This window comes from the organism of the source record quoted next, unplaced genomic scaffold, assembly GCF_019419815.1.
Source record: "Pyrus x bretschneideri cultivar Hongxiangsu unplaced genomic scaffold, Pyrus_bretschneideri_v1 Contig52, whole genome shotgun sequence".
In the NCBI taxonomy this organism is placed as follows: Eukaryota; Viridiplantae; Streptophyta; class Magnoliopsida; order Rosales; family Rosaceae; genus Pyrus; species Pyrus x bretschneideri.
This window is the reverse complement of record NW_025999790.1, coordinates 2,322,613-2,341,770: the sequence shown is the minus strand read 5'-3', so window position 1 is coordinate 2,341,770 and position 19,158 is coordinate 2,322,613. Positions and strand designations below refer to the sequence as shown.

At 37.4% G+C, this 19,158-nt stretch overlaps 1 protein-coding gene across 1 annotated transcript; it reads right to left on the bottom strand.

Annotated features, from left to right (window-relative positions):
* Positions 1-465: 465 nt before the first annotated feature.
* LOC125470776 (DNA-directed RNA polymerase V subunit 1-like) lies at positions 466-18,905 on the bottom strand. The gene is given in 21 exon segments (XM_048570351.1): positions 466-1,111; positions 1,854-1,968; positions 2,957-4,365; positions 4,368-4,679; positions 4,792-4,932; positions 5,043-5,216; positions 6,435-6,709; positions 7,586-7,737; positions 8,448-8,590; positions 8,690-8,765; positions 11,203-11,378; positions 11,531-12,307; positions 12,309-13,580; positions 14,449-14,616; positions 16,196-16,249; positions 16,932-17,047; positions 17,198-17,324; positions 17,786-17,889; positions 18,293-18,338; positions 18,590-18,653; positions 18,791-18,905. Coding segments are annotated over 18 exon segments (5,898 nt in total). The 5' UTR covers positions 17,867-17,889; positions 18,293-18,338; positions 18,590-18,653; positions 18,791-18,905; the 3' UTR covers positions 466-781.
* Positions 18,906-19,158: the final 253 nt, after the last annotated feature.

Genomic DNA, 19,158 nt, shown 5'->3' with positions numbered 1-19,158 from the left:
TTTTATGTCTCAATAATCTCTTATTGGTCTAATTTTTGTACGAATAATATATGTATGAAACTTTGAAAATTAAATGCTTTAGGATATCAATTTCATTAAGTTAGCCGTATGAATGATAAATACACATTCATTATCACATTATTAGAACAAAAGTTCTATGGTGCTCCGGAGTACTCATACTCCGGGATTTTTAGATAGAGAGAGAGACCAATATCCATCAATTCCACATGTTCATTTCCATTTGCAGATATTCATCATGGCCCGGTTGTAAGCATTAATCCTACATCACAAGTAAGGCTGCAAGTCGGCTCAAAACAGCTCGAGCTTGTATCGGGTTGGGCTCGTGTTTGGTACGTCGAAGCTTGAGCAAATTGATTTGGTTTGTTTACATCCATAATCATAATCATAAGCACTAAACCAGAAAAAATACGGAACATTAAATAAATAAAAATTCCAAACCAGAAGTATAATAAGCTGAGCAATAGAAGCCATCGAAGGCCATCGACAATACTTATGCATTTCATATATAAACTTGATTTTTTTTGCAACTGCAACATAAGCAAGCAGCTTGCTTTTCTCCCAATTCAGGGTTCACGTTAACTGCATCCAGCAGCTACCAACTGGTTAACTAATCAATGCTCTCAGATTAAACATAAATCAACGAACGAAACGCTGCTAACGACTGCCTAGTATATACAAATCAAAAAGCAGAGGGGCAGAATGTTCAAATCTAATTACATCAGAATCTCAAAACGACCGATGCCCCGGAAACAGCCATGCCCTATTGTGTCTCCTCGTTCCCAGTTTGCTCTGAAACGGGGGTTTGACTTATAGTTTGCTCTGCAATGAGAGTTTGGCTTATAGTTTGCTCTGCAATGGGAGTTTGACATGGAGTCTGTTCTGGAATGGGATATTGACTTGGAGTGGGGTTTCGCTCCCGATTCCCTCCTCTCCTAGTAAAATACTTGCCTATGAATGTTTCGGCAACATCAGCATACTTTTCCTTAATGTAATTCTCCAGGCATTTTCGATATGAAAAATCTTCCTTGTGACCATCTGTCGTCACAACAAAAAAGCATCTGCTGTCCTGGAAACTGCCGTGCCTATCAACCTGTCATCAATGGCCGGTGTAAATTAGGATAATATGAGACCAAATAAGTCCATTAACACACAAACCAAATTCATTCGTAAACAACAAAGCTTCGGAAACTTGTGTTTCTTTTGGTTTTCGATAAGAACACAACATAAGCAATACAGGGTTTGTTATTACAAGACAAGTAGTTCGTGAGAAAAGGTAAATAAGATGAGGTATTCCATCCTGGCTATGTTTCCAAGTACTATGAAAGAAAACCCTTTCCCCGTCATTACTAGTCCAGACTTAAAAACCCTTGAGACGGAGGATAGTCTTAATTCGTATTTAAAGACAAGTATATACTCCTCTAATGTCTTCTTATCTGAAAGATTAGATCTGCTCAACCAGCCTTGGCAGGGTGGAGCCATGAGTGAATAGCTAAACCAGTAGAGAAAAAAAAATGGTTTTCCGACTAAACCCCGTCTAGTCATCTTCCTATGTGTAACAGCCCTTTGCTAAAAATTAATTATTGACATAAAAAAGGGTTTTGAGAAGCAGAACAAATTTAGGCATGCAACAGAACACATGGAAGTTTACCTCAATGGACAATGTACAAAATTCAGTATAAACGTTATAGTTCAGTAAAAAATAATATGAACATTATAATAACCAATATAACAATGCAATCAGTCACAGATTCCAAGCATAATGTATCAAAAGTGCACTGAAACATAAATCTAATTAAAACGCAGTTAAGCAAGAACAGGGCAGATAAACGTACTGTGAGATGACCAATTCCAGAACCCATTTTAACAGCTTTATCCGGGTGGTAATTGAGAACATTATCAAGTATAAATGACTGGTCGTCAGCTGACAGTGGATCCCCATCATTGTACCTGGATAGAATAATTTAAAAACCGATAGTAGGTTAGAGGATTGTCAAGCACCAAGCAAAGATGTTGCAACAACTAAAACATTCCAAAAAGGAAAGAAAGAAAGAAAAGAAAATCAAACGGTTGCAAAATTAGGCACCAATAACATATGCAAAGCGGCTATAATGCCCCAGAATGAAATCAATTCCTTCGTATGGAGATCAGTGAAAATATGATATCCTTGAGACATCCCAAAAGGAAAGTCAAATGTAACACGTGAATTCATTAAGTTATCAGATGCCTTTCCTTTATAGTTCTTACGCTTATTTTTTATATAATGATAGACTTTAGACTTCATACATCAAAAGAAAACAAATGGTAACTAATATGAATGGGAAGTACAATCAAAGTGGACCAGCAGTCCACAAATATGCTGCCCACAACCTGCAATAACCAAGATACAATGCAGAAAACAGAACCAAAACCACCCACACTACAATCAGGAAAACTACGACATAGCGGCTTTCTAGTAGAAATTGAAAAGAATGGGCAACGGCAACCATGATACACGAATGAGACCAAAGTCCACAGAGAGGTGCCAAAACCCAACCCGTATCTCATAAATAGTCCACAACCTCCAAACTTTATCTTTAAACTTGGAGCCCCAAGAGTTTGAAAACCAACTATGTGCTACGATGACATTTTGGGAGGGACTTTGTTCTTAGACTCAGGCTCTTTGACAGGTGAATATGAAACAACACCGTTGCACTACATGCAAGTATGATACTTCAAATGTTAAAGCACTATTTTCGACTGTGAGGGAGGATTTCGTCAAGAAATTCCCTGGATTTAAATTGATTCTTACTTCAGACAAGACATCTCAAAGTCAAAATTGTTAAGAAAGAATATAAACAGAAAACTAACCCAGATAATTTGAAATGTATCATATAATTTAGATAATTCGATCAGTCTAGTCCTACTTGTTAAGAAAGAATATAAACAGAAAACTAACCCAGATTGATGCATTATTCTTCGGATAGAGCGCATAACGGGTTCAATTTTAGAAAGAACATCTTGCTCCTCGCTAGGGAACATATCCAATCTTTGTCTTGTTGCAGTATAGAGTCCAACCACACTAGAGTTATCATTCACCATACCAGGTGGTTTGGCAGGACGGTTCTTATTCTTCCACTCCCCAGGACTAGAAACCCAACTCTTTGAACCTTCAAAACGACTTTTCTTGTTCTGCCCCCATTGGTGATGTCTTTCACCAGTATTACCATCTCCACCAGGTGAATCCCACCCAGACAAGCTCGCAGATTGAGTTTCTGTCTCAGGAGGATTTTTCTGCCCCCAAGAACCGGTAGAAATTTCAGAAGATTTTTTCTGTTGCCCACTAGACCAAGCATTGTCATTCCCTGTTTCTGTTTCCCCAGAAGAAACAGCACCCCAAGGTTGAGTTTCTGTCTCAAGAGGATTTTTCTGCCCCCAAGAACTGGTCGAAATTTCAGAAGACTTTTTCTGTTGCCCACTAGACCAAGCATTGTCATTCCCTGTTTCTGTTTCCCCGGAAGAAACAGCACCCCAAGGTTGAGTTTCTGTCTTAGGAGGATTTTTCTGCCCCCAAGAACTGATCGAAATTTCAGAAGACTTTTTCTGTTGCCCACTAGACCAAGCATTGTCATTCCCTGTTTCTGTTTCCCCGGAAGAAACAGCACCCCAAGGTTGAGTGTCTGTCTTAGGAGGATTTTTCTGCCCCCAAGAACTGGTCGAAATTTCAGAAGACTTTTTCTGTTGCCCACTAGACCAAGCATTGTCATTCCCTGTTTCTGTTTCCCCGGAAGAAACAGCACCCCAAGGTTGAGTTTCTGTCTTAGGAGGATTTTTCTGCCCCCAAGAACTGGTCGAAATTTCAGAAGACTTTTTCTGTTGCCCACTAGACCAAGAATTGTTCGGCCCCGATTTTTTCTGTTGCCCACTAGACCAAGCATTGTCATTCCCTGTTTCTGTTTCCCCAGAAGAAACAGCACCCCAAGGTTGAGTTTCTGTCTCAGGAGGATTTTTCTGCCCCCAAGAACTGGTCGAAATTTCAGAAGACTTTTTCTGTTGCCCACTAGACCAAGCATTGTCATTCCCTGTTACTGTTTCCCTAGGAGAAACGGCACCCCATCCATTGTCCCTTTCATCTACGGCTTTTATTGTCGGCTGGAGGTCCATTGGTGCCACTTTCTCTGCCACTCTACCACTCCAATCATTTTCACTTGCCTTAGTTGCCCCCCAGGCAGATGTGGCAGCTTCTATTGCGGTATTTGCCCTCCATGCAGGAGTAGTAACTTCTGCTGCCTTGCCTATCCCCCATGTAGATGTGGCAGGTTCTTTGGCTGGAGTTTTATCCCACGATGATGTATTTTATCCCACGATGGAGTCTTCTCCCACGATGATGTGGCATCTTCTCGTGCAGTATTTGTCCCCCATACAGAGGAATCCTTTTCCCAACTTGACTTTCCAGGAAGAGCTTCTGATTTGTCCTCAAATTCTATAATATCTTCAAAGACGGGCTTATCTAAACCAGAGTCAAGTTCTGGCGACAAGCAGGAATCTGCTAATTCATCTACCACCATAAGATCATCAACTTCTGCCCCCAGTGCTCCCGTAGTTGCTTCTTCTCCATTCGCTGTGCTCACCATATGCAGAAAGTTGAAAACATCTAGTCCACCCTCTTGATTCAATCCTCCCTGAAAAGATAAAATATTAATAATTAAATTAAACGGCACAGAACATTCCAGCAGCAGATTAAACTACCATACAACTGGGAAAAACTATAAGTATGTTAAAAATCATATTTACCTCTCTTGTGTCCCAGAGGATATCAAACCTGGAGCCAGTACCAACAGCAACATGTTTACCCCATGAACATGATGCAACTATGCTTGACAAAGAATCCATGTGGCACTTTTCAGCTGCTCTCTCAAAGCACCTTCTTGGTGTCTACAGCCACATGTAATGAAACTACAATTAGTTGTGATTCTAGTTCATCTAACCACGAACTATAGGTAAATGTCATTTATAGAATTAGGCAAAAGAGTTCAATTACTCACAAAAAGTGTTGCTTCTGTAAATGGTACTTGAATATTCAATGCTCGAGATAGTGCTTTATATCCACTAGAATTGAAGCCAACAAAATTTCCAGCACATGTCATGCTATTTGCCAGGAGGATAAGATGCTCTTTCAGGACACCTTTTGCCACCATTGTAACAGCTGTCGAGAGGCGCTGCGTAATAAAATCCAAAAATGAATTCTTAGTAGAAAGGTACAAAATGTATCTCATATCACCCAGTGTTCATCTAATATGATCCAATTTTCCTTGAAAACTAACAATGTTAAACTTCATAAGATGTACATGATGATACAGGACTAAAAAAAGGTGGCATGCCCGAGGAAACCACAAATACAGCACGCAATTCCAAAAAAAAATTCAAAATTCAAAAGAAGGTCCATACTTAATGAAGATTAGTCACATGAAATGCTGAACCATAACTAATGGTGAATGATACAAGTATAGAAAATAAATCGTAGTATAATAAATATACATCCAAATATATACACAACTGATGTAATAAAGTATGCCAAACAACAACAAAGCCTATCCCTCTAAGTGGGGTCGGCTGTGATAAAGCATGCCGGCTAGAAAATAAATAAATAAGGAAGCAAGAGTTAACCAGAAGTCTAGCAAGTCAAACACTCCAAAGGGAGAGAAGCTTATTAGACACACGGAAACTACTGGACACTATAGGTGATAATTTCCTAGCAATGCAGCAGCATAATATGATCCACCAAACACAATATTACCGCGATTACTTAACGTGTATCTGAATTTTATCTACTCGTTAACGAACGATTAAAAGGTTGAGCTATCAAACAGTAGATTTTGACACAAGAAACTATTTAACTGGTATTGTATGAGGAAAATTTCAGATTTTTCCTCTGTACTTTGATTGGTACTATTTAATGAACCTCTCTAGAATCAGGAGTTTTTTCCTAGATTTTCTTACACATGGATTGAGTGCAATTTTCACATGAAAGATGTATTGAATAATGAATAATGAGTAATGAACTTGGCTTGGAGACAACTAAGTCCATGTCTAAAATTTTGAGTTTCAAGCTGTATCAAAACATAAAATGACTTAACAAAAATTGAGGGGAATTGTTATTAGCACTCCAAAAATCTCATTCTACACTCCAAACTTTCTATATTAAGAAAGAAAAATACACTTGTAAGGAGTGTAGAATGAGATTTTTGGAGTGCCAATAACACTTCCCAAATTGAGTTAGTGCCTAATACTAAATGACACACAAAACATGATATACACAGCCCTATAGCAACCCATAATATAAACAGCTAGCCACAAAAGCTAGCATGGCTTCTGATATAGGGTCATTAAGTTCAAGATTCGCGGTAGAAAGAAGGAAAATTGTGAACTGATTTTACCTGAACTGCTTGATCAAAAGCACAAGACACTCCCAATAGTTCTTGAATCTGTTTGATAGCATACGGGATGGAACGCCTGGTGTCAATTAGGTGAAGCACAGGGAGGCAAGAATCGAGAACGATTCTCCATGCATCACCGCTTTGCTTGACAACAGATTTCTCCAGAACAACATCCAAGGCCCATTCACCCTTTTGAGAATTATTTGGACTTCTAATCCAAGTTGTTGTATCGGGATCAATCCAAATTATATTTGCTGAGGTAATCCGTGGGTCACCTGTCCATTTTAGAGACATTATGACTTTACTAAGAGAAGAGTTACAAAATAGTTTCCAGCAGTAAACAACATGTCCACCATCTAATAAAAACTACAATAAGTCAAATAAAAAACTGCTTCTATCACCAGCATCAAAACTCCAAAGATCAGCTAACTGCACCCAATCTGATCAAGAATCATGAAAGGACTATCTCTCAACTCAGGCATTACTAATGCTTAAAGCTCAAACATCCAAAGCTTCACTCTATCCGTCAAGGCCACTGCACCTCTCCAAACTTTTCCTCCAAATTTCTAGCAATATAATCCAACCAAATCCCGAAAAAAACAAAAAAAAAGAAAAAGAAAAAGTCATCAACCCATACCCATACCCACACAGTTCCACTAAAGCTTTACTTGCCTCCTCAAGGTACAATGTTTCCAACTAATAAATTAATTACTATAAAAGAGGATGAAAATGCACAACTCAACCTAGAAATAAATGATGAATATTTCGACTTCAATCTCGCAGAGTTTAACACTAAATTGTTGATAGGCACATATTTGGCCTCTTAAGTTGGATATGATCACAAGTAATGGCCATCCCATACGCAACTAACACAACAAAAACGTGTACCTTGGGATGGGATGAAAAAAAAAGTAAATATGAGGTTCATGAGACAGAACAGAAGTAGGATTTTTCTATTAAAAAAACAAATAGAAGTAGGACTTCAATAAGACAGACAGAAACAAAACACACAAATTGCATATAATCACTGACATTTCTGTTTTAGATGTGAGTTGGCAAAACAAATCAAAAGACCAAGATTCATTGGAAAACAAGGAAACTCAAATAATAAATTAGTATTTCACTCTTTAGAAAATCACTCCAAAAGCTACCTTTTATTATTGTTTCTAAAAGCACAGGGCAAATCAAGTCAGCATAGTATTGAGAAGTGGTCTCCAACTCTTCAGTAGCTTGAAGGAAGAACATCAAGCACGGGGAGTCAGATCCTTTGTCTGCACAGGAATGATGAAAAGAGCAATGCTCACTGCAAACAATGAAGCATTTATCATTAAGTATTTTAAAGCGGAGACACAAGTAAACTCCACAACAGGGGAAGGGGAAGTCATACAAGTACGAACATTGTATATGATTATGACAGTAGGTAACTCCCACATGCAAATGATTTTTGAAATACGAGTCTTCTTTTGACATGAAAATTTCAGTATCTCTAGCGCTCTTAAATCCAGCAAGCAGGCAGGGTTCCAGAACACAAACAAATACAATATATATATATATATAAATATAATATATATACATATATATATATATATATTTTTGTACATATTTACGTTTTATGGTAATAACAAGAATGATTTGCCCATGTTACTATGGTGGACTTCGTACTGGTGGCGTTTCTCTTATCAAGCTATTATGTTTTCACCTCCCCTTTCCTTTCAGAACTTTTTCCTTCCTTTATCTTAGTGAAGCATAACTAAAAGGGCCAAATAAATTCAAACAAAAAACCACTATAAAATAAGCAATGAATAACAACATAGCTCATAATGTTCCATAACCTTCATCATTAAAATTTATTAATATCATATTGACCAAAATCAATTGAGGCTGTGTCCTCGCCTCATTTTCCTCTCATGTATCAAAAGTTCATCACGCAAACAGGAAAACATAATTGATCAAGTCAATAAGGCAATTGGTAAACATAAGTATGCTCCAACCAGAGAGGGGAAGAAAAAAGACCTGGCAAACAAAACTGTATTTTTGAAAAGATAGCCAATGTTGAACTTCTTCTTCCCAACTCTCTTCCTCCGAAATGAATTAACAGTTTCTTGGCATTTTTGTCGAATCTCATCTACACCAACATTTAACTCCCGTAACAGCTCCTGTTCAATAAAGCTCTCGTTATCCCAAACTAGGAAGTAATAGCAACTTCATAAATGAAAATATAAAGAAAACATTCCAACACATTGAACTATGCAAACCTCGTTGAGATGAATATGGCCAACTAGGCCTGCATCATTTACCATACTTCCCAAACTAGAAAGCTGATTGCTATATCTGCACGTAAAACACAAACTTTTTCAAGCCCACACATTAATTTTATACCACTGCAAATAAGTACAAAGTGTAGCAGATGCAAAACTCAATTTCTTGTCAATGACATGATGACCAAATAATATGTTGTTAGTAACAGAGAAACATATTCTCACAAAAGTGGAAGTGAAGATTACACTCTGCTATTATTGGGTACACAACTATTACTATATTGATCAGCTCTTTAGTATCTAACTATTATTAAACTGGAACTTTGCATGGTTAACCCAAGCTATGCAAAAAGAAGCTGCAGACCATTAAATATATATTTCAGCAAAGGCAAAACCTTTCCTAGTTAGCAAATCACACATTTATAGACATAAAATGAATTACATCCACTTATTCGCATAAAAAATAATTCTTCCAGAATTCTTAAAGCATAATCTCCTGAGAAACATGCAAGAGTTTCTAGAAAACAGAACCACGTATTTGATAGCATAATCTCCTGAGAAACATGCAAGAGTTTCTAGAAAACAGAACCACGTATTTGATCTGCAGAACTTGATATTGTTGAGAATATCGTGTTTCAGAATGGGAAAAACAAGAACAAACTCCAGAATCAAAAAACAAGTAACCAAGATAAATAACACCAAGAATTTACGTGGTTTGGCAATATGTGCCTATGTCCACAGGACAGCAACAACAATCTTTCACTATATCAATAATGAGTACAACCAATAATCTTGCCAAATCTCTACTAGAACTAGGACTTGATGAAAAACCTGAAAGAACAAGAACAAGAAATATATCTCTTTTCGTTTCTCTTGCACACACTTAACAATATTCTCTCACTCTTATCCCTTGAGTGGTATACAATTTATTGTTTTGCTCCCACCAAACTAGTACAATAGCCCCTTTATATAGACATAATAAAGGTCTTCTTCAATAAGGATTATTAATCCTAATTGGAATCTAGTTATAAAACCTATTCCAATTGAGAAACTAACGCCGATTGGGTAAACAACTCCAATTGGGAAAACTATTTAATCCTCTAAGACTATAATTCCTTATAGACTTAGGACAACTTATCATGGGCTGGAAAAACCTAACAATCTCCCCCTCCAGACCATGAGGAAGGTATACCATAATAGGATTGCTACCTCTTGACCAAACTCCCATTGATCAAACTTCTTATAACAACGCTCCCCCTGACTGAACTACTCAACTACTCATTAACCAAGACCCTCTTGATTAGACTTCTCTTGACCAAGCTCCCTCTGATCGCAATACCCATGACCAGACTCCATGTGATCGAACATCTCTTGACCAAACTTCTCTTGACTAGGCTCCCCCTGAACAGAACTACCATCGTCATTGACAAAGGCAATTATAGACTTCTTTGCCGGAAAACATCGCTTATCTTCATCTTGGTCCAATCAGCATCAAACATACTTGGTGGCTTGCTCTTAACACCTTCAGTTAAGCATGTCCTCTCTTGATTTCCATGTAACCCAATTAAAGCGGGCTGCACCCTCCATTCTAAACGGATATCAGCCAAACCTGGCTCTAATACCACTTGTTGAGAATATTGCGTTTAAGAATGGGAAAAACAAGAACAAACTCTGGAAATCGAAAAACAAATAACCAAGATAAATAACACCAAGAATTTACGTGGTTTGACAATATGTGCCTACGTCCACAGGACAGCAACAACAATCTTTCACTATATCAATAATGAGTACAACCAATAATCTTTCAAATCTCTAGAACTAGGACTTGACAAAAAACCTGAAAGAACAAGAACAAGAAATATACTATCTCTTTTCTTTTCTCTCGCACACACTTTACAATATTCTCTCACTCTTATCCCTTGAGTGGTATACAATTTATTGTTTTGCTCCCTCCAATTCAAAACTAGTACAATAGCCCCTTTATATAGACATAATAAAGGTCGTCTTCAATAAGGATTATTAATCCTAATTGGAATCTAGTTATAAAACCTACTCCAATTGAGAAACTAACTCCAATTGGGTTAACAACTCCAATTGGGAAAACAATTTGATCCTCTAAGACTACAATTACTTATAGACTTAGGACAACTTATCATGGGCTGGAAAAACCTAACAGATATCAACAGATTCAAGTAGATACCAAGAGAGCTGAAAATAAATATTAAAATTGCAGGTAGTAGTGCCACAGTGTGGTGGGAGACGGAAAAAGCATGTCAGCGTAGAAAATAACTTAAAGCACGGAAGAGGTAGCAACAGGTACTCATTTCCAGTTCAACTGTGGGTGGGGTTACCTTTAAAGAAAGGTTGAAGAAGATAAAGCAAGGAATATGACAACTGACAGCTTAATCAACATAAACTAAGGGATTGGGAAATAAATTCCTAGAAACATACTTAAATAAAACTATTTGTGAAAGTGTTGCCAAAAAAAAGTATGAAGAGGCAGAGCATACTCGATCATGAATTCGACTGCAGTATCTTTAAGACTGACTTTCTTCAACTGATTCTTAACCAAACATGCTGCACGTTCTCGGCAGTACTTTCTTCCACAACCACAGTTATTCAAGTACAAAATTACACGGCGATCAATGAGCTCATTCTTAAAATTTACTTTGCATAGTAGAATTTCCTGAAGAGCAGACAATGTAAATTCAAATTACGATCAACATTTATGCATGTATCTTCATCAACTCAAAAAACTTATGTGAAAGAAAACATAAAAGATCAAAAACATGTATTGAAAGGAAAAACAGCATCATAATCAATAGTCAAGCCAACTACCTTCATCAGCTCCCATGAAGAGTTGCTGCTTGGGGTAGAATCAAGAACTGCCTTGTACGCAGGATTTGACATTGCAGTGGCAGCTAACACGCCAACAGGTTCACCAGCAGGGAAAAGATTCGGGGGCCTAGATCCAGCATTGACTCCATACTCAAATTGGATAACTGAATTGCTACAAACATTTCTGACCGTGCCATCATAGCAAATAACCACATCACGAAGAATGGCCATTAAATTTTTAAATAAGGTCCCAGGTTCAGTCAATCCTCTTGAGGACCGAACAATCACCTCTCGTGTAGCAATGGAGTGAACTATTTCCTCGTATGGATCTAACCCATGGAAGAAACAACTTTGAACTAGGCCATATTCTGCAGAGGGATACTCCGTGTTAAAAGAATATTTGTTGTGACAGAGAGAGGCCACATCCTCAACCAATGTCTTTGAGTAGAATCTTCCCTTATCAGAGAGTTGTAGGCCTAGGAACCCAATTTGTTGTACAACTTTGTTGATTGCCGAATCACTCTTGGTGTCGATTAAATCACCGAATGCAGATGACTCCAAGATAAAATTTGAAACTGGTACTTTCAAGCTTTTGATTCGACTCTCCAGCTGAAACTCTACAAATTCATTGTATGTTGACCTCAGATGATACAACAAATCTGAAGTACCCTGAATATTCTCCTTAATATCTTGTATGGATGTCTTTGACATGTAAAAATCCTCCAAGCCAACACTGAACCCTTCTGAAAATATATTCTCCATCAGCAAGGGCTGTAGATGAATCAAAGAATTTAAGGACATCTTCGCCCCCTTTCTCAAAGAAAACTGAAGTAGCAATGTCATTCATCACCGCTGAAACTGCACTTGTACTGAACTCAATTTTCAGTATCTCACTTTTATTGACCAAGTACTTTTCCCCACAGTAGTCAAAGTCAGGAGGCAATGCGGTCTGTAATATCTGCAAAGCAGTCCAATATGAGCAAGCAGAGTTTGCTTTCAATAATGCAGGTCGTGGCAACAAAGATGAAGCAAACATGGCCAGTTGCTGAGCTGCTGATTTATCCAAAAAATAGTTCTTAAACATCATCCTCAATGACAATAGTGAATCAGTGGCCATTTGCAGATTTGGTTTTCCACTATGAGAGCTAAGCAGCTGCTTCTCCACTGAAAAAAGCTCCAAAACTTCTGCTTTTGCAGCAAGCGATTGCGGATAGAACAAATGGATGCAATCACCATCAAAGTCAGCACTTAGTGGCCCACATATCAAAGGATTTATTTTCACCACATGGTCATCATGCACATACACTTGTAGTGCCTGTAGGGAATGTTTATGGGTAGTTGGGGGCCTGTTTACAAATACAAGGTCCCCATCCATAATCCTCCGATGCACCACTTGACCAGGCCTCAAAAAAGTGTGCCCCTTTGAACCTTCCCTAAGTGAGTAAGTTGATGATCCATCCCTATAGGTTAGGCACAACTTGCTATCTACCAGCTGTTGTAAGTACCTAATGTTATGATCATTAACTCTCTCCTCGAAGGTGATTCTTTGAGCAATTTCATAGGGGATGCCAACTTCATTTACCCTTCTAAAGGCATCCCCAGTGATTACTGAGCGAGAAGAGAATCCTGAACCCTTTCTAATGAACAGTGTTCTCATTTTTTCAAGCCATGCTTTAGTGGAAGAGGCATTCAGCTCCTTGTTTACCCCAAATCTTGCATCTATATCCCGTGATGCCTTCCCAGTACCCCTAACTTGAAGATACTGATCCACTATGGCTTGAAGTTCATTAGCTTCAACAATTTGTGATTCAAAGTTTGGGATGCCTGACCTTGAACTTCTTATGACTTCAATTTGCTTTAGAACTTTTCTGAGCATTGAAATTGAAGGATCCGCAGACATAACACTAACACCATCCGAAATTTCAGGCACAGATAAACAGTTTGGAGGGACAGGTATATGACGCAAGATGTATCCATCTTGAGGAAAATACCCTCTTGCATTAAGTTTCTTCCTGGCGTCTTGAGGGATACGCTTTAGCATCTCCATCACCTGGTAGTCATTACCAAAATAATATGTATCAGGAGAACAACAATTACAATCAGCAGAAACAGGAAAGGCCAACAGAATTATATAAGATCAGTATGATTTTCATTATGAGTGATTGGCAATAAAATCATTTGGTTAGAATCTACTTATACACATCTGGTGAACTAAGTTAACCATCAAAGTAGTTAGTGAATGAAATAAACTGTGCCAGTTGAAACCACATGGAGCTGTACATCTCGCCAACTAAGTTAACCATCAATTTATTTTGTGAACTAAATAAACTGTGCCAGTTGAAACCACAGGGAAGACAACAACACCCTCTGATCAATCCATTCAATGAAGAATCCAACAGTAAGATGCTAACTTCGCCAGATTACTGTGATAACGGGGATGATTGCATGTGCGTAAGAGCCTCATACTAGATTTAAGACGTAGTGATCACAGTAAACCAGAAAACTTTTCCCACAAATGAATTGGTGTGCAAACAAGGACTTCAACTAATTTAGCCATCAAAACATTTAGTGGAGCTAAAATCAATCATGAAGGTTGACACCAAAGGAAGATGGCAGAAGCAATAGCAACCCCTGATCAATGCATACAATAAAGTAAGACAGAGGAATCCAAAATAAGGTGCTCACTTTGTCGATTTCTGTGATAAGTGAGAATTTCTTTGTATTTGAGTCAAATTAATAAATTAGAAATAAGTTCTTAATGGAAAACATCAAACTTTTCCACTAACAAAAACAGCGTAGAAATAAAAGTGAACTATGAGCAAACAAAGACTTCAATCCACATAACTGGACAATAAAATTCAATTCAAGTTCCAAGAATGTGAGATGATAGGGATTCAATCAGGAAGCAAGAAGCATACCTCACAAGGAAGCAAAGTACGTATATGATCATCGCCATAACGAAAACCATATCGTTCGAGGAAATTCCAAAAACCAGGTGGTGTTCTTGATTTAGAAGGTCGCTTCAATTGCAAGGAACAAGAGCTATCTGTCGGTTTAGTCTCTCCAATACACACTTGTGCAGCATCCTACAGAAGGAATGTGAGGGCATAAAACTATAGATGGAAAATGAAGAGAGATGAAGAGAGAACATATCACAAAGTATTCCAATTTATATAAAAAAAATAAAAATAAAAAGTTATCAGAACATCAAGAGAGACCCTGTTTTAGCAAAAAGGCAACTTATATTAAAATATTTCTAACTTAGTCTCAGGAAGACCCACAAACTAAACAGTTGCTATAACAAAACTAATGATACTGCATTATCTCCAACATTCATCCATGGTGAGGATGGTGCAAAATTATGTCAATAATAAGCTGACAGAAGATGAAGTGCTCAGTTTAAACTTTATAGAGAGAAATACCATCTTAAAATACAAGCAACTCATTAGAGAATTGAAACCAAAAAGTAAAACAACCAAGTTATCTCATAGCAGCTTTCCAATTGAGCAAAAGAGAAGAACATGTTAATCCTCCAGAGCTCTGATGACACCAGTGCAAAGAGACAACAAAAACCTCACCCATTGTGAAAGCTCTTCTACCCCACCCCCCTTAAAATGTCAAAAATCCTCACGTTCCTCTCCACCCATAAACCCCACAAAACAGCCATCCTGCAGCAACCCCTCAGCAGTGTAGCCTTCTTAACTCTACCAAAAGCATCCAGACTTTTACTAATCAATGACTGGAACCCTTCTGAAATTACCCAACTCATTCCAGCCTGTCCAAATAATAAGAATCACAAATTTAAAGCTCCTAGACAGTGGACAACAAATGATCTCCATCATCTCCTTTCCTTTTACACATGATACACCAAATAGGAGAAGACGGCAACTAGGTCTCCAATTCCGAAGCAAAGCAGAAATGTTCACCCACAACAAGCCAACTCAAATCAATAAGGCTGAAATCTCCATGCATGCACTACCGTAAAAAACAGACATTTTGCTTGAGGAAAATTAAATGTAATGAACTTCAAAAAAATAAATAAACAATAAAAAAAAAAAACAAGTATAGCATTTCTTGACGGTCGACAAACAACTTTATCTAACTATAATTTCAATCTCTAAACGTAGTACACCAAATGAAAGAATCAAACCTCTGAACACCTAATAAGGGCAGGAACATCCCAAGAAAGGAAAACATATGAGATAATAACACACATAATGTTCTGGAACACATAACCTAATACACAATTGACCTTTTTTTACAAGAATTTAGGGAAAACAAACTAAACCAGGAATACTGACACCATCAAGATTTCAAGTATTGATCTTTTTTGCAAGCTCATGGAATGTAGTGCCATTCCAAATAAAACTTTTAGGAAACTTGAATTACTAAAACAGAACTTCAATAAACCAAAGATGTACTGGCAACTGAAACATAGCATAGTGAAACATTCCTAACTAGAAACTAGAACCCTGTAGTGATAGTTGCGCAACTAAGGTTCAAAAACAATGTATTTGATTGAATTAGAATTAGTGGTTGGGTGAGAGGGTGTGAAAGTGCTTGTGCGCCCATAAGGAAATCAGAGAGCGATAAATCCACAAAATTACTAGATACAGTGAGAATACTTCACATCATGAAAAACGCAAACGATTAATTTATACGTACCTCACAACATGAAGCTAACATTCTTTCTGCTAAGCCAGCATTCTTGGTTGGAAACTGAATGGTAAAAAAATGGATACAGAATATAAGGCTATAAGCAGAGAGATTTTTATGATAAGAAAACATAGCCAGTTAACTATATAGTTTCTTAAAATAAAAATTTGCTACTCGAATACGAAGTGTTATCAACCACTTTACAGAATATAGAAATTGAAGGGCAACCCAGTCACAGACAATTTTTCCACCAACGACATGTTAACAAAAACAAAAATATTATGAGATTGTGGTCGACAAAGAACTATTCACATAATACAATCGTGGATTCTGTAGAATTAAGTTCAAACTTCAGACTCTCTTTGAGAAAATTAGGAAAATAAAGCAAACTTATAAGATTTAAAAGAAAAGAAACAAGATCAATCCACAGATGACAAATACAGTGCAATAAAGGGCACTTGTACAAAATGAAAAATTAAAAAACAAAAAGGCAGTTTAGTAATGGTTGGATTGGATGACACAGTAAATAGGTTCAAAATTCAACTGTTTCTTCATGTAAAATTGTAAATCATTTTATTCTTTGTTCCTCAGCTGAAAACTATAACAAACACAAATCTGCATATCTTCCCTTAACAGACAACAAAAGTCCAAATAACAAGCTAACCAAGGGGATATATTGCCTCTGCTTAGTAAGTGATGATCATAGCAGCAATTATAAACAATGAAAAACTCAATCAGGTGGTACCTTGTTCTTTTTCATTTTCAAGCATTTCAAGCACAATAAGCTCAGCATCCGCTTCAATTCACTAACATGATTGGGATGAAATATTGGTACTGGTAACTCAATATACCCAAAATGACCTGAAAAGGGATAAAGGATACACTTTCTTACGTTTCCAATCATACTCTTTCAAATTTCAATGTATAATATGTTTCTTACATCTGACTTGTTTCGCAACATTGTATATTACAACTCACTGTACCAAAGGTTGAGAAATGAAATTTATTTACCTTCACATTTCCCAGGTTCAGAAGTGCCACAAGATTCACACTTTCCAAACTCAAGGGGCAGGCCAAGGAATGGGTTGGAAAGCTGACTTGCATGGCTGATAGAGCAATCGCTAATAGATGCTGTACACTGCCAAAAATGTAAACATAAAAGTATAAACAAATTATTCCAATGGTTGATTATTGTAGTAAAGAAACGAATTGTAAAAAACACTTTGCTGGAGGTGATTTTCTAATTTACTCTCCCATAGACACTAGTCACGAGGTAGTTGTGAAGGCATCTTTTACTTTTTTTTTTTAATAAGAACAACATGGGGAACATGTTGCTGAAGCCATATTACATTTGACCAATGGAAAGCCATAATTTTCATTTGGCCATAAATGGAGCCTTCTATGAGCTTAGAATGTGAATATTCAATATGGACTCTAAAGACCACTCCCTCCAAGAAACGAATCAGAATTCTCCCTCGAAATCCTATCCCATGGATGCAATTTTATTTTTTTGGAACAAACTAATGTAGTTGAGGCCTCCCAGCTTTAGATGGCATAGACTCAATAACTACTCAAATTAAATGTCAAATTTCTACTTACAATTTCTTGGTGAGTTGCTAAACCAAATTTGATTCCAACGATCTCCCCATCCAAAATATTTGAGGTCGAGACCTCCTCCATTTCCTTTAAGAAACCTTAAGAAACTGCCATGGAAGAGAGAAGGAAACATATATAAAGTAGGACAACTGAAGCTATTACAGCAAAATCAACATGCAAATATACCACAGACAGAATTATTAAGCTAGAAAATTAAGAAAAAAATTAGTTTGTGGGAGGTAGTAACCTCTAAAACAATTAAAATTAATAATCAAATAAGTTAAAGGAAAACAATATACAAGAAATCTGAAGGCAAACGATATACAAGAAATCTGACCCAATGTAGTATGGTTTCTAAGAAAACGGAAAGAATTAAAAAAGCCAGCAGAACTCAGCAAAAAAACCTAAACAAGGTATAAATTTTCATCCAATTCTCAGCTACCAAACACAAAATAAACATGCAGCAAAAGGAAAGAACAAAATTACCAGAGTCTTCGGGTCTGATCGTACTTGGAGCTACGTTGCAGGCCGGAAAAAAAAAAACCCTAACTGGAACCTAGAAAACAAAACGCAGAGCAAATGTATTTAGCGTCACAGTCAGATACAGAGAAAGAGAAATGACACAGAGAGAGAGAGAGGTCCTTTTGGTCACTGAGAAACTGAGAGAAAATTAAACAATGTGCAACATTTTCCCCCGTTAAATTTTCCAAGCAAAAAATAAATAAAAGGCCCATTTAAAAAGTCCCTCATTTTCTCAGCAACCAAACACCAAATAGCAAAATGCAAACAATTTAGAGCAAAAATTACCACAATTTTCGATTCCTCCGTACTCTGAACCTGGGGGTTCGTCTCCAAAATCCTAGTTTAAGCCCTGAAACCTAAAACCAAAAACCCAAAAGGGTTTTTCAACGGAGTGAGAGCTCTACTCCAAAGCTTTTGAAACCAAAAAAACAATTTGTAAAAAAATTTCACAAATGACACAAAAATTGGCCGGCAGAGGGAGCTTACCCTCGCAAACGGCGCCGATTTCCTCTTCCGCTGTCGCCTTCACTCTCTTCCGAGACTCTGATGACCAGAGAGAGAGAGATGGTGGGAGAGAGTGAGATGGGTTTTTGCATGAAGAAAGGGGCATATTGTTGAGGCCCTGGGGAATTTGGACTTTTTGGTCTTTTCACAGATCAACGTGGGGTTTCCTAGAGGAAAATAAAATAAAAATCAGGTTGGTTTTTTTTGAAATTTTGGAGCGGTACTGCTTTACCGGGTGTGTGGTGTGGGAGGGGTTTTGGGGAGGGAAATGACGGGAAGGGGTTCGTTGACCGTTTTATATACTAAGATTTGGCATTGGTTTGGTGAAAATAAGGATGGCAAAATGGAGA